General features: G+C 47.9%; 1 protein-coding gene across 4 annotated transcripts in view; it reads left to right on the top strand.

Moving 5' to 3' along the window:
* The window catches only part of lats2 (large tumor suppressor kinase 2), a 191,339-nt gene extending 175,949 nt beyond the window's left edge, over positions 1-15,390 (top strand). For all 4 annotated transcript variants that reach the window (XM_072476837.1, XM_072476840.1, XM_072476838.1 and 1 more), the window contains exons 7-8: positions 2,266-2,372; positions 13,058-15,390. In XM_072476837.1, coding sequence (XP_072332938.1) covers positions 2,266-2,372; positions 13,058-13,555 — 605 coding nt within the window. In that variant the 3' untranslated portion in view covers positions 13,556-15,390. The remainder of the gene's footprint in view (positions 1-2,265; positions 2,373-13,057) is intronic.
* The last annotated feature ends 203 nt before the right edge of the window (positions 15,391-15,593 follow it).

Here is a 15,593-nt window from a genome sequence, read left to right as displayed (position 1 = left end):
AACTAATCCCACTCTCTCCCCAGAGCCCTGTCAAATTATTTACTTCAAAAAATTATCCAGTTTTTCCTCAAAAGGTATTTCATCTACTCTCCACTATAAAGCATTTTATGATCCAATAAGTTTCTGTGTAAAACATACTTCTATAATTCTCCACCCTCACCCTCACAGTATCTATTTTAAATTGATGAGATTCTTCCTTTCTCTCCTGAAGATGCCATCTCTTGCTAGGTGTAGTTCCAAGGGCACTGACTGCGCTTTGATATTGCGCAAGTGGTTTATTTTACATGTGTGCCTCAACAGTAAACCTCTTCAGTCTGATCTTTCTGGAAAGGGTAAACAGCGGAGCCTGATCCTTTGTGTGATGCTCACACGTGCACATTTTCAGCAAAGACTGCTAGATAACGATCACAAGCAAGAACTTTGGTTAATGGTCATCCCTAATACATGTCTCCCCGTGTTTGTGTAGGTTTCCTCCGGGTGCTCCTGTTTCCTCCCACAAGTCCTGAAATTCGTGCTATTAGGTAATTTGGACATTCTGAATTCCCCCTCTGTGTACCCGAACAGGCGCTGGAATGTGGCGACTAGGGGCTTTTCACAATAACTTCATGTCCTGGCAAAAATGTTACCTAACTTTTTTGCAGCTTCTAAGAATTTTCTACCAAGCCCTTCTCAGATTTTTGTTTAGATATTTTCTCCAGCAAAGAGAATATGAAGAGGTGAACTGATAACGGCCTGAAGTGGTTTGATAGATAGATGTAAAGAAAATATTTCAATTTGTGGAGACTCTATTTATGGAGAGGGGCCATAAGACAGTTACCAATAAGGAATTCCGGAGAAACATCTTACTCTGTGATTGGTTCAAATGTGAATCATGGTAAATTGAGGGCAATCTCCATCTCATAAGCGAGATGGAAGCCCAATCTAACAGCCACCCGGGAACTAAACAGCTTTCCAGCGAGAGTTCACCCGGGTGCTGTTTAGCATTCCTATTTAAAAACGGGAACCTAGCGCAATGGCTGCTGAGGGGATCGAAGGGGGGGTGTAGCCATTTTCATTTATGGGCATGTAGCCCAGGGCCACTGGAGCTGCTGCCCCAGTGCTCAGGGGGGAGGAGTCAGGTCGGTGGGCTGGGCGCTTTTGGTCGAGAGTCGCACCTGGGCTAGAGGGATAAGGGACTCAGCGCCGGCGGGTCCTAAATGCCATCCCCCAAAATTGTATATACCCCTCCATGCAGTTGAGCCCCTCAGCCATGGTCATCACTGACTGAGCCACGCCTTGGACACCACCACACAAGACGCTCCCCTCTTGCTGCAGGCTTTCCACTGTGGTCGCCACCCTAGCAATGTTGGCCTCGGTGCCACTCATCGTCGGCATCATCTCCTGTGCCCGTAGCCTTTCGGACTCCTCCAATCGTCTCTGCACTCGCCGGAGTGTCAATGACATCCCCTCCTGAAGCTCACGGCCGAACCCTTGCATGCCTGCATCAGCTCCGGGATAACCTTGTCCAGAGTCTCGGCATCTGACCGGGAATCAGCTAAGTCCTGGGATCCAGCAGACCTCTGACCGCTGACTCCCTTTGATGTTCCTGCTTCCACCAGATGTGCGTCAGCAACTGTGTGGTGCAGTTGTACCCCAGAAGCATGTCCAATACTATTGCCTACCAAGGTGTCTGTCCCTGCATTGGCGGAGGGTGGCAGGCAGGACGGATGCCAGGGGACCGGTGTTAGCTTACCCTTGCGGTCCTGTGGAGGTTATTGGTCTCCTTCCTACACTGGTCAGAGGTCCTCCTGGTCACGCTGCCCGAACCGACGGCCACTGCCACTGCCTCCCAGGTGGCATTGGTGGCCCTGTGGCTTGTCCTCTGATCCCCTCAGGGGAAAAAGATGTCCAGTACCGCCTCCACATCGTCCAGCAGCTTGGCCAGATCGGCATCCCTGAAGCGTGGGGCAGGTCTACCCGGTGGCATGGCTGTGTGCTGCCTGAGAGCTGATTTGGAGGGAGCGTTTATGAGCAGCTCTTCCTTGTTAACGGGGAGATGCCAAGTGTGGTCCAAGCGAACCAGCTGGTGTGACAGCCATTTCAAAAGTGAAGCTCATGGGGGATAATTTCCGGCACGGTCCAAAGCCGACTCGGCCATCGGGAAACACCTGGGAAGTTGCGCCGGATATGGCACTTGGAACTTTTCCTGTTAAATTGCGCCCTTAGTTACATACAAACTTTACTTATATTTGAGGATTGTCTTAACTAATGCCGCCTTTCTTTCAGGTTACACACAACTTTGTGACTGGTGGAGTGTGGGAGTTATACTCTTTGAGATGTTAGTGGGGCAGCCTCCTTTTCTTGCTCCAACACCTGCAGAAACACAAATCAAGGTAGGTACCTAGAGCAATAAGCCATTACCCACTATAAGTATTCTTCTTCATTCAGTACATGAGAATTTATGTTAATTTTGTACACGGTTCAGTATCCCATAACTTCAGTGGTGTACTATATGAAAAAATGGTAGCATAGTGGTAATGTTACTTGGCTAGTATTCCAGATGCCTATTTAACTCTCCAGAGACATGACTCAAAATGCACTACATCAGGTGGGGTAATTTAAACGCAATTAAAAATGATCACAAAAAAAACCATCTAGCCCACTAACCGGGTTCACTAATGCTTTCTCAGTCTGGCGAACATGTGACTCCAGATCTATAGCAATGTAGTTGACTCTCAAATGCCCTCCAAAATGGCCTAGCAAGCCACTAAGTTATACCAGACTGCTGCAGAAAAATTGAATAAGAATGAAAATGAATGGATCTGGTATTGACCTAGGCACTGGACACAGTAAAAACACTCAATGTCCAATCAACCGGGCAAAGTTCTCCGCGTTAACATCTGGGACTTAGCCTGACACAGTTATACTCACTAAATAATATCTTACAGACAACCTTACAGACTCCTCCATTACCATCCCATAAGTATGCTTGTCCCACTGATAGGACAGACTCACCAGAGGTGTAGGTAAAGTGTATACAGGTTGGGCAGGGGAATTTAATGTCGATCACCAAGAGTGGTTAGTGAGCACCACTACTGACCAAATCTTGAAAGTCTTATCAACCAGATTGCACCTGTGGCAGGTGGTAAGAGAACCAACAAAAAGGAAAAACCTACTTGACTTCTTTCTCACAAATCTACTTGTGGCATCCAGAGACCCAGGGTAATGCTCTGGGAGCCCTGGTTCGAATCCCACCATGGCAGATGTCGAAATTTGAATTTTATTTTTAAAAATCTGGAATTAAAAGACTAATGATCACTGGGACTGCGGCGCTGAGGACCCGGATTCGAATCCCGGCCCTGGGACGCTTTCCGTATGGCCCATCCGGGCCGGAGAATCGAGCGGGAGGGCCCGCCAACCGGCGTGACGCGATTCCCGCCCCCGCCGAATATCCGGTGCCGGAGACTTCGGCAACCGGCAGGGGCGGGATTCACGCCAGCCTCCGCCGATTCTCTGACCTGGCGGGGTGTTGGAGAATCTCGCCCCTTATGTCTCGCATGTGGTGGTACAGATGATACAAAGATCTGGGGCGGGATTCTCCGACCCCACGCCGGGTCGGAGAATCGCTGGGGGCTGGCGTGAATCCGCCTCCGCCGTGTCCCGAAGTCTCCGCCACCAGAGATTCGGCGGGGGCGGGAATCGCGCCACGCCGGTCAGTGGGGGCGGGAATCACGCCGTGCCGGTCGGCGGGCCCACCCCCACCGATTCTCCGGCCCGCGATGGGCCGAAGTCCCGCTGCTGGAATGCCTGCCCCGCCAGCATGGATTAAACCACCTTTTGAACGGCGAGACAAGGCGGCGCGGGCGGGCTCCGGGGTCCTGGGGAGGGCGCGGGGCGATCTGGCCCCGGGGGGTGCCCCCACGGTGGCCTGGCCCGCGATCGGGGCCCACCGATCCGCGGGCGGGCCTGTGCCCTGGGAGCACTCTATTTCTTCCACCTTCGCCATGGTCTTCACTATGGCAGAGGCGGAAGAGACGCCCTCCCCTGCGCATGCGTGGGGATGATGTCAGCAGCCGCTGACGCTCCCGCGCATGCGTCGCCTGGCGAAGACCATTAAGCCAGGCTGGCATTGCGCCAAAGGCCTTTCCCGCCAGCCGGCGGAGCGCAAACCCTCCGGCGCGGGCCTAGCCCCTCAAGGTGAGGGCTTGGCCCCTAAAGGTGCGGAGACTTCTGCACCTTTGGGGCGGCCCGACGCCAAAGTGGTTCCCGCCACTCGATTACGCCGGAACCCCCCGCCCCGTCGAGTCGGGGAGAATCCCGCCCCTGTAGACGGGCAGGTAGTATTGAGGAAGCAGGCGGGCTGCAGAAGGACTTGATCAGGCTAGGAGAGTGGGTACAGAAGTGACAGATGGAATACAATGTGGAAAAGTCTGAGGTTATGCACTTTGGAAGGAGAAATGGAGGCATAGACTATTTTCTAAATGGGGAGATGCCTAGGAAATCAGAAGCACAAAGGGACTTGGGAACCTTGTTCACGATTCTCTTAAGGTTAATGTGCATGTTCAGTCGGCAATTAGGAAGACAAATGCAATGTTAGCATTCATGTCGAGAGGGCTAGAATATAAGGGGCGACAGTAGCACAATGGTTAGCACAGTTGCTTCACAGCTCCAGAGTTCCAGGTTCAATTCCTGGCTTGGGTCACTGTCTGTGCGGAGTTTGCACTTTCTCCCCATGTCTGCGTGGGTTTCCTCCGGGTACTCCGGTTTCCTCCCACAGTCCAAAAATGTGCAGGTTAGGTGGATTGGCCATGCTAAATTGCCCTTAGTGTCGCGCCTGATTTCTGCCCCAACCCGCGGGCAGATTCTCTGTTACGCCGGCTGGTCAATGGGATTTCCCATTGTGGGGCAGCCCCACGCCGTAGTACAATCCCCAAGCGCCGGCAAAATGGAGAAACCCGTCCCAGGTCACTGAATATCTTTAAGACAGAGATAGATAGGTTCTTGATTAATAAGGGGATCAGACAATATTGGGAGAAGGCAGGAGATTGGAGTTGAGAAACATCAGCCATGATCGAATGGTGGAACAGACTTGCTGGATTGAATGACCTAATTCTGCTCTTATATCTTATGTCAGGTATAAGCTGATAAGTGGCAGGCACCATTCACCCCACATAAGTACCAGGCAATGACCATCTTCAACAAGAGATAATCTAACTATCTCCCCATGACATTCAGCAGCATTATTATTGCTGAATCCCATATCATCTAGATCCTGGAGATTACCATTGACCAGAATTTCATTGGACTAGGTATTTAAAACCTGGCTACAGGAGCAGGCCAGATAATGTGAATTATGAGGCAAATAACTCCTCTACAGCCACACAAAAGCCTGTATACTGTCAACAAGACACAAGTCAGGAGCGTGATGGAATACTCCCAGTTTGCCTGCATGAGTGCAGCTGCAACAATACTCAAGAAGCCTGACATCATACAAATATCCCATCTACCAAACATGCACTCCTCCGCCACCAGCGCAAACTTGGCAGCAATGTGTACCATCAGGGCAGCATAGTGGCACAGTGGTTAGCACTGCTGCCTTTGGCGTCGAGGACCCGAGTTCGATCCCGGCCCCGGTTCACTGTCCGTGTGGAGTTTGACAAATCTTCCCGTGTCTGCATGGGTCTCACCCCCACAACCTAAAAATGATGTGTTGGGTACTCTGCTACACAGACGAACCAACACGGTTGCGAATGGTACAACTCAGTTTTATTACTAACATTTATTTACAGTGGTAAACTGGTTACTGAGGTTCGATCATAACCCTAGAATCTGTGGACCTTTTCCTAATACTATATTGGAGTGGCACTCAGCACATGGTGGATGTCTGAGTGGCTTGCTGTGAGCTCTGTGCCCTGAGCTGTCTCCTGCTGGAATGCCCGGGAAGTGTCGTGTTCCCTGTTTTGTAGTGTGTATGCTCTTGCCTGTGATTGGCTGTGGTGCTGTGTTTGTGTTGATTGGTCCGTTGATCTGTCCATCAGTATGTATGTATGTTTGTACCATGATGTTTACCTGAATATCATGACAAAAAATATTTGCATGGTAGGTGAATTGGCCATTCTAAATTGCCGCTTAATTGGAAAAAAAGAATTGGGTACTGTAAATTTATTTTTAAAAAAGCAGTGTGTACCATCTACAAGATGTACTTCAGTAACTTGCCAAGGCTCCTTCGACAGCACCTTCCAAACCTGTGATCGCTACCTCCTAGTAAAAGAAGGGTGGCAGGTGCAGATGAACACTACCGCCTGCGAGTTTATTTCCAAGTTGCATATCATAGTGACTTGGAACTATATTTTTGTTCCTTCAATGTTGCTCGATCAAAATCCTGGAACTTCGTTTCTCGTGTACTGTAGGCCTACCGACACCACATAAACTGCAGTGGTTGAAAAAGGCATCTCGACTTCCGGGTGCGGCGATGACCAGCTAAGTCGCACGTTTCGGCAGCTCCTGTTGGAACGGACCTTTGGGCTCTTAATAGGAGCCTCAACGGCAATTTAAACGGCCAAAAACACTGTACGGTAAACCAGAAGGGAATCCCCCCGGACACGCATGGATAAGGGAGAGGATAGCGGCCGGACTGCGGAGGATCCTCTGGAGCAGCGGCAAGGAAGGGAAGCTCAAAGCAAGATGGCGTCGGAAGGTGACCGTTTGTTATGGGGCCCGGACCAACAAGAGTTCCTGCGGCGCTGTGTGGAAGAGCTGAAAAAGGAGTTGTAGAAGGAACTGTTGGCCCCGATATTACAGGCGATTGAAGGGCTAAAGGAGGAGCAGAAGACCCAAGAGCTGGAGCTTCGGGTCGTGACGGCAAAGGTTGCTGAAAATGAAGACGAAATACAGGGCCTGGTGGTGAAGATAGAGATGCACGAGGCACAGCACAAAAGGTGTGTGGAAAGGCTGGAAGTACTGGAGAATAATTCGAGGAGGAAGAATTTAAGGGTTCTGGGTCTTCCCGAAGGCGCAGAAGCGGCGGACGTCGGGACATATGTGAGCACGATGCTTCACTCACTAATGGGATCGGAGGCCCCGACGGGCCCTTTGGAGGTGGAGGGAGCTTATCGAGTTTTGGCGCGAAGACCGAAGGCTGGAGAAATACCTCGAGCTATAGTGGTGAGGTTTCTCCGCTACAATGACAGAGAGACGGTCCTCAGATGGGCGAAGAAAACTCGGAGCTGTAGGTGGGAGAACGCGGTGATCCGCGTATACCAGGATTGGAGTGCGGAGGTGGCGATCCTGTAACTTTTTTTGCGATCCTGTAACTTTTCTCGCTTCCCCATGTTGGGGGGGGGGGGAGTATGAGGGGAACTGTGGGCGCCGGCCATTAGGGGCGGAGCCAAGTGGGAAACGCGGGCTTTGTTCCCGCGCTATGGTAATTATGGCGGGAACAGGGACGCAGGAAGGAGGGGGCCTCGCACAGTGGGGGCCGAGGACAAGGGGGGAAGCCGAGGTCAGCCAGAGTTCGCTGACTTCTGGGAGCAACATGGGGGGTGCAACTACGCTAGAGGGGGATCTAGGGGAGGGGGGGTTAACTGGGTTGCTGCTGCTAAGGAGAAGGGGGAGCTGTTATGGGATGGGGTGGTCGAGGCGGGAGGGCGCCGTCGGGGGGATACACGGGAACGTGGGAACCGGGTGAGGAGCTGAGTTAAAAAAGGGGATGGCTAGTCGACAAGGGGGGGGGGGGTAAAGAGCCCCCCAACCCGGCTGGTCACGTGGAACGTGAGAGGGCTGAACGGGCCGATTAAAAGGGCACGGGTACTCGCACACCTAAAGAAATTAAAGGCAGATGTGGTTATGTTGCAGGAGACGCATCTGAAACTGATAGACCAGGTCAGACTATGTAAAGGATGGGTGGGGCAGGTGTTTCATTCGGGTTTAGATGCGAAGAACAGGGGGTGGCTATCTTAGTGGGGAAACGGGTACTGTTTGAGGCAAAGACCATAGTAGCGGATAGTGGGGGTAGATATGTGATGGTGAGTGGCAGATTGCAAGGGGAGGCGGTAGTTCTGGTGAATGTATACGCCCCGAACTGGGATGATGCAAATTTTATGAGGTGTATGTTGGGACGTATCCCGGACCTGGAGGCGGGAAAGTTGGTAATGGGGGCTTCAATACGGTGCTTGATCCAGGGCTGGACCGGTCGAGGTCCAGGACCGGGAGGAGGCCGGCAGCGGCCAGGGTGCTCAAGGACTTCATGGAGCAGATGGGAGGGGTAGACCCCTGGAGATTTAGTAGGCCTAGGAGTAAGGAGTTCTCATTTTTCTCCCATGTTCACAAAGTATACTCACGGATAGACTTTTTTGTCTTGGGAAGGGCACTGATTCCGACGGTGACAGGGACGGAGTATACGGCCATAGTTATTTCAGACCACGCTCCACATTGGGTAGACCTGGAGGTAGGAGAGGAAAAAGAACAGCACCCACTCTGGAGGATGGATATGGGCTTATTGGCGGATGAGGGGGTATGTTTAAGTGTGAGGGGGTGCATCGAAAGGTACTTGGAGCTTAATGACAATGGAGAGGTTCAGGTGGGAGTGGTCTGGGAGGCGTTGAAGGCGGTGGTTAGAGGGGAACTGATATCCATAAGGGCACATAAAGGGAAGCAAGAGGGTAAAGAAAGGGAGCGATTGCTGAAAGAACTTTTGAGGGTGGACAGGCAATATTCGGATGGAACCAGAGGAGGGACTGTACAGGGAAAGACAAAGGCTACATGTGGAATTTGACCTGCTGCCCACGGGTAAGGCAGAGGCACAGTGGAGGAGGGCACAGGGTGTACAGTATGAGTATGGAGAGAAGGCGAGTCGGCTACTGGCCCACCAATTGAGGAAGAGGGGAGCAGCGAGGGAGATAGGTGGGGTGAGAGATGAGGCGGGAGAGATGGAACGGGGAGCGGAGAGAGTGAACGGGGTGTTCAAGCCATTTTATGAGAGGTTATATAAGGCTCAGCCCCCAGAATGGAAGGAGAGAATGATGTGTTTCTTGGATCAGCTGGAATTCCCTAAGGTGGAGGAGCAGGTTAGGGCGGGACTGGGAGCACAGATTGAGATGGAGGAGGTGGTAAAAGGGATTGGGAGCATGCAGGCGGGGAAGGCCCTGGGACCGGACGGATTCCCGGTGGAATTCTATAGGAAGTATATGGACCTACCGGCCCCGCTTTTGACGAGAACCTTTAATGAGGCTAGGGAAAGGGGGCAGCTGCCCCCGACTATGTCGGAGGCAACGATATCGCTCCTTTTGAAGAAGGAAAAAGACCCGCTGCAGTGTGGGTCCTACAGGCCCATTTCCCTTTTAAATGTAGATGCTAAGCTCCTGGCCAAGGTGATGGCGACGAGGATAGAGGACTGTGTCCCGGGGGTGGTCCACGAGGATCAAACTGGGTTCGTTAAGGGGAGACAGCTGAACACGAACATACAGAGATTGCTAGGGGTAATGATGATGCCCCCACCAGAGGGGGAGGCGGAGATAGTGGTGGCGATGGACGCCGAGAAAGCATTCGACAGAGTGGAGTGGGATTATCTGTGGGAGGTGCTGAGGAGATTTGGTTTTGGAGAAGGGTATATCGGATGGGTACAGCTGCTGTATAGGGCCCCGGTGGCGAGCGTGGTCACGAACAGACAGAGGTCTGATTACTTCCGTCTTCATAGAGGGACGAGGCAGGGGTGTCCCCTGTCTCCGTTACTGTTTGCATTGGCGATTGAGCCCCTGGCCATAGCACTGAGGGGCTCCAGGAAGTGGAGGGGAGTACTCAGGGGAGGAGAAGAACACCGGGTATCCTTGTATGCAGATGATTTATTGCTGTATGTTGCGGACCCAGTGGAGGGGATGCCTGAGATAATGCAGACACTCAGGGAGTTTGGGGAATTCTCGGGGTACAAATTGAATATGGGTAAGAGTGAGTTGTTTGTGGTGCATCCGGGGGAGCAGAGCAGGGGAATAGATGACTTGCCGCTGAGGAAGGTAACAAGAGATTTCCGGTACTTAGGAATTCAGATAGCCAGGAGTTGGGGAACCTTACATAGGCTTAATTTAACAAGATTGGTGGAACAGATGGAGGAGGATTTTAAGAGATGGGACATGGTGCCCCTGTCACTGGTGGGTAGGGTGCAGGCGGTCAAAATGGTAGTCCTCCCGAGATTCCTCTTTGTGTTTCAGTGCCTTCCGGTGATGGTCACGAAGGCTTTTTTCAAGAGAATTGAGAAAAGTGTCATGAGTTTTGTGTGGGCCGGGAAGACCCCGAGAGTGAGGAGGGGGTTCTTGCAGCGTAGCAGGGATAGGGGGGGGCTGGCACTACCGAGCCTAAGTGAATACTACTGGGCCGCCAATATCTCAATGGTGTATAAGTGGATGGGAGAAGGGGAGGGAGCGGCGTGGAAGAGATTGGAGATGGCGTCCTGCAAGGGAACCAGCCTCCAAGCAATGGTGACGGCCTGTTGCCGTTCTTCCCGAAGAAATACACCACAAGTCCAGTGGTGGTGGCAACACTAAAAATTTGGGGACAGTGGAGACGACATAGGGGAAGGACAGGAGCCTCGGTGCGGTCCCCGATAAGAAATAACCATAGGTTTGTCCCGGGGAGAATGGATGGGGGATTTGGAGCATGGCAGAGAGCTGGGGTTGTGCAACTGAGAGATCTGTTCGTAGACGGGACGTTTGCGAGTCTGGGAGCGCTGACGGAAAAATATGGGTTGCCCCAAGGGAATGAATTTCGATACATGCAACTGAGGGCTTTTGCGAGGCAGCAGGTGAGGGAATTCCTGCAGCTCCCGATGCAGGAGATTCAAGATAGAGTGATCTCAGGGACATGGGTGGGGGATGGTAGGGTGTCGGATATATACAGGGAAATGAGGGACGAGGGGGAGATCATGGTGGATGAGCTGAAGGGGAAATGGGAAGAAGAGCTGGGGGAAGAGATTGAGGAGGGGCTGTGGGCTGATGCCCTACGTAGGGTAAACTCGTCGTCCTCGTGCGCCAGGCTAAGCCTGATACAATTCAAGGTTTTACACAGGGCGCATATGACCGGAGCAAGGCTCAGTAAATTTTTCGGGGTAGAGGATAGGTGTGGGAGATGCTCGAGAAGCCCAGCAAACCACACCCACATGTTTTGGTCATGTCCGGCACTGCAGGGGTTCTGGGTAGGGGTGGCAAAGGTGCTTTCGAAGGTGGTGGGGGTCCGGGTCGAGCCAGGCTGGGGGTTGGCTATATTTGGGGTTGCAGAAGAGCCGGGAGTGCAGGAGGCGAAAGAGGCTGATGTCTTGGCCTTTGCGTCCCTAGTAGCCCAGCGAAGGATATTGCTTATGTGGAAGGAAGCCAAACCCCCGGGCGTGGAGACTTGGATAAATGACATGGCAGGGTTTATAAAACTAGAACGGATAAAGTTCGCACTAAGGGGTTCGGCTCAAGGGTTCACCAGGCGATGGCAACCGTTCATTGACTACCTCGCAGAACGATAAAGGAAATTGGAAGGTAGCAGCAACAACCCAGGGGGCAGGGGGTGGGGGGGGGGGGGAGGTGGAGGGCCCGGGCGGGTCCTCAGGGATGTTTGTGTATAGATATTTGTACCAGGTTATGTATATTGGATTGTTTGATTTTATTTTTGGAGAGTTATTATTTTTGATATGGCAGTTGCCATTTAGTTTATATATTATTTATTTATTTGTTTAAACGGCCACTGTTATTTATCCTGTTTTATTGTTGTAAAAAGGAAAACCTTTGTATTGTTTTGTTTGGCCAAAAATTTTTGAATAAAATATATTTATTAAAAAAAAGAAAAAGGCATCTCAACACCAACTTCTCAATGGCAATTAAGGATGGGCAATAAATGCTGGTCTTTTCAGTGGCATGCACATCCACAAACATTAAGGTGTGTCAATGTACAATCCTTCTGAATTTTTAGGTTCATGGAAGGGTATATGGCATGTATAGATTCTGGTTTCTCAGAAAAGGTATACCTTTTGAAATAGCACAATTTAAATCTGCTACAACTTTATCTTCTGCTTTTCTACTTGGATCCATGCAACCTTGCACCTGGTATGCCATTTTATGCTTTTTTTAAAAAATATTTTTATTAGGGCATATATAACTTTTGCCATTTTATGCTTGAGTGTGGTTCCTTGCTACACCAACATAATCTTTCTTTATGTGGCCACGATAAAAGTATTGGTGGGAAGAGAGATTTTGCACTTAAAACTGATTTAACCATTGTGTGACATCCACAGAAGGGTTCACTGGATAGTAATCCAGATCAGATCCATCCTAACTTGAGGATGCTGAAGCCTTCACTATCACTGCAACTAAGATTGGATGAGTCATAACAGAGTGGGTCTGATTTAGTTTCACATCATGAAGTGTATTTGCCTTCAAAGAGTGTCTGTGTTTTTTGAGGTCCTGTGTCAATGGGAGTGCTTTGTTAGCTGTGAGCTGGTGGTGTTCTTTGAGCAGAATGTTTTCCCTGTGGACATCAGGAGATTCAATGTGTGCTAGCACCGGAAGCTACTTGAGCTTTACTGGTTGCAGCATCCCAGAAATAATCATAATTTAGCACACTGGGCTAAAATAGCTGGCTTGTAATGCAGAACAAGGCTAGCAGTGCGGGTTCAATTCCCGTACCAGCCTCCCTGAACAGGCGCCGGAATGTGGCGACTAGGGGCTTTTCACAGTAACTTCATTGAAGCCTACTTGTGACAATAAGTGATTATTATTATTATTATTATTATTAATGACTTCCCGAAGGTTTATATCCACCACATGTCTGTGGCAGCTCCTGAGTCAGGTTGAGCAGCAGTGCCTTGTTCTTGGTGTCATATTTTGTTTCATAGTATTCCTGTGAAAAGCCTTGAGATGGTTTCAAATGTTACACTTGTTGTTGGATGGGACATATATTACCACGGGCCAATGGTGGGAAGACTTGGAATATTCAGTGAAAACAGTTTGAGCACAAAATAAACCTTTGCTTCTCAGCTCACAATTTGTATAATTTAATCTAACATGATGCTGAAATAATTATATGCTTAATAATTTCTGTTCCTCAGGTAATAAATTGGGAGACCACACTCTACATTCCACCACAAGTAAAACTTAGTTCTGAGGCAGCAGATCTCATCACAAAGCTCTGTTGTGGAGCCAGTGACAGAGTGGGTGGAAATGGAGCAGATGAAATCAAGGCTCATCTTTTCTTTACTTCCATTGATTTTGCTGAAGACATTCGCAGACAGCCAGCACCCTATGTCCCAAAGATTAGCCATCCCATGGACACCTCCAACTTTGACCCAATAGAAGAAGAGAACTCATGGAATGACAGTGGTGATAGCACCAAGACATCTGACACATTAACTTGTCATGTTAGTGGCAATAAGCATCCAGAACATGCATTTTACGAATTCACCTTCCGAAGATTCTTTGATGACAATGGTTATCCCTTTCGGTATCCAAAACCCTTGGATAGCGATGAGCCAAAACAAAACCAGCCAGATTTGGACCAGAGAGATTCTGTTAGCCATAGTGAAAGCTATCGACCTGTTTATGTTTAAAGAGTATATGCAACATTTTTTGTAATTTTTTTTGTTCCAGCATTTGAAACAGTACAATCTACAAAAGAAATCAAGATTGATGATTGGAAACAGAAAGCACTTACCTGGTCGAAGTGGCATATTGTGCCTCCAGGGATAATTGTTGAGTTCCTGCTGCTGAACGTTTTGTTTTGGAATATGTGCGATATTTAGCATCAGCACTAATTTCATAGCAGAGAGTAGAACTAGCTAATAGATAGACATCACACTCTAAAACCAGAGGCTGGTTTAGCACAGGGCTAAATTGCTGGATTTTAAAGCAGACAAAGGCAGGCCAGCAGCACGGTTCAATTCCCGTACCAGCCTCCCTGAACAGGCGCCGGAATGTGGCGACTAGGGGCTTTTCACAGTAACTTCGTTTGAAGCCTACTTGTGACAATAAGCGATTTTCATTTCATTTTCATAAATCTAAAATATATATATATATATAGACAGGATTGGAAATAAACCGAGAAAGTTGAAAGAAGTATTGATAACTGGTTAAGTGCAATAATATGTAAATCAGTATAATATGTTTTTATATATAGTGCCATCGGTAACTAATACAATAAATGTACTATTATCTTATAAACATTCTGTTAATTTTATAATAATCTATATTGAAAGGTCTGGAGCAAATTACATAACATTGATGCTGCTTTATGTCCTTGTATGATACATACAAAGTATTTTTCAATACAAAACGTGAAAAAAGTGAATTGATGAGTGGATTATGCATCTTAGTATGCTTTTGATGTGTGGAACTGATGCATGGACAGTATTTTTTCTTTCCAGTTAAACTATGTTATGGAATACTTTTAAAACACAGGCAGGTCCTGTGAATTGATTCATTGATATTAATAAAAAATATATAAAGCTTGTTCTTGAGAAGCTATTATGTTAGTCTGCCTCTTCAGTACTGTCAGAGGTGTTATAATCTGTGTCCTTTGCGTGTGCTCCATCTCAAATAGTTTTTGGATTTTTTTTCTCCTATCCACAATATTGATACATCTTTTAAGATGTCGTTGTAGTCTTACTAAGCGCAATCTTTCAGCCTTTTTATAAAATAATAGACACAGAATGTTTCTCTCTTAATCAGTGTAAAATGACTATCGTCCATTGAAAAGAATGTTCCATTATTAGTTACTATCTGAGAAAGACTTACTGATGCTGTAATTACTCATAAAGGGTAAACTTTCCCACAGATCTACAATAACTGTGAGAGCCCTGAAAATGTTTCTTAGCTGTGCTTAATTCATTTCCATTTATATTGATAAACCAAAATTATCAATATCATCATTATATTCTAACCATTATGGTAGTTACTTATTTTTTAAAGTAATTTGGACATAATTAAAGGATAATGGATGCATATGTATCCTTTGTTCATTGAATATTAATTAGATGATTGAAATATGATACTGGAATTTGGCCCATTAATCTTAGTTTTAGTTTGTTAAGATATTTGCATAACTATTAATTATTCAGGCATACCTGTAGTACTAGTTGGAATGATTCAGTGTATGGAATAAAGTGTAAGAATATGGATTCTTTATGTAGAGGTGGTTGGAACACAGATCTAGACACATCTCATGTTTAGGAAAACTAATATAATGACATTCGCCCTTTGTGGGCAAATACTCAACTATGCGTAAAACTGCTATCTTGCGGACAAATACAGAATATCATGCATTATCAAAGTCTCCTCAATCAGACTAAACAATTAATAATTGATAAATTCCACTTGGTATTATATATAAAGATGTAATTGAACGTCAAGTTAACTTAAAATGTAATAAAATTTTAATATGGATCTACCCAAATGTGAAATAAACATTCTCAATTTTTCAAAGATGATGTAGATAGTAGCTATTAACATGTGTAATTTAAAAATACTAGCCAATTAGTTTTGATTAAAGGTGAAAAAAACACACAACAACAGTAGTCAACTTGGCTGTTGCAATATTAGTGGAATTAGTAAGATTTTTGTTGTAAATATTGTCACCAATTCATAATTGCA

The sequence above is a fragment of the Scyliorhinus torazame genome, chromosome 15, assembly GCF_047496885.1.
Source record: "Scyliorhinus torazame isolate Kashiwa2021f chromosome 15, sScyTor2.1, whole genome shotgun sequence".
In the NCBI taxonomy this organism is placed as follows: Eukaryota; Metazoa; Chordata; class Chondrichthyes; order Carcharhiniformes; family Scyliorhinidae; genus Scyliorhinus; species Scyliorhinus torazame.
This window is presented reverse-complemented; position numbering and strand designations above follow the sequence as displayed.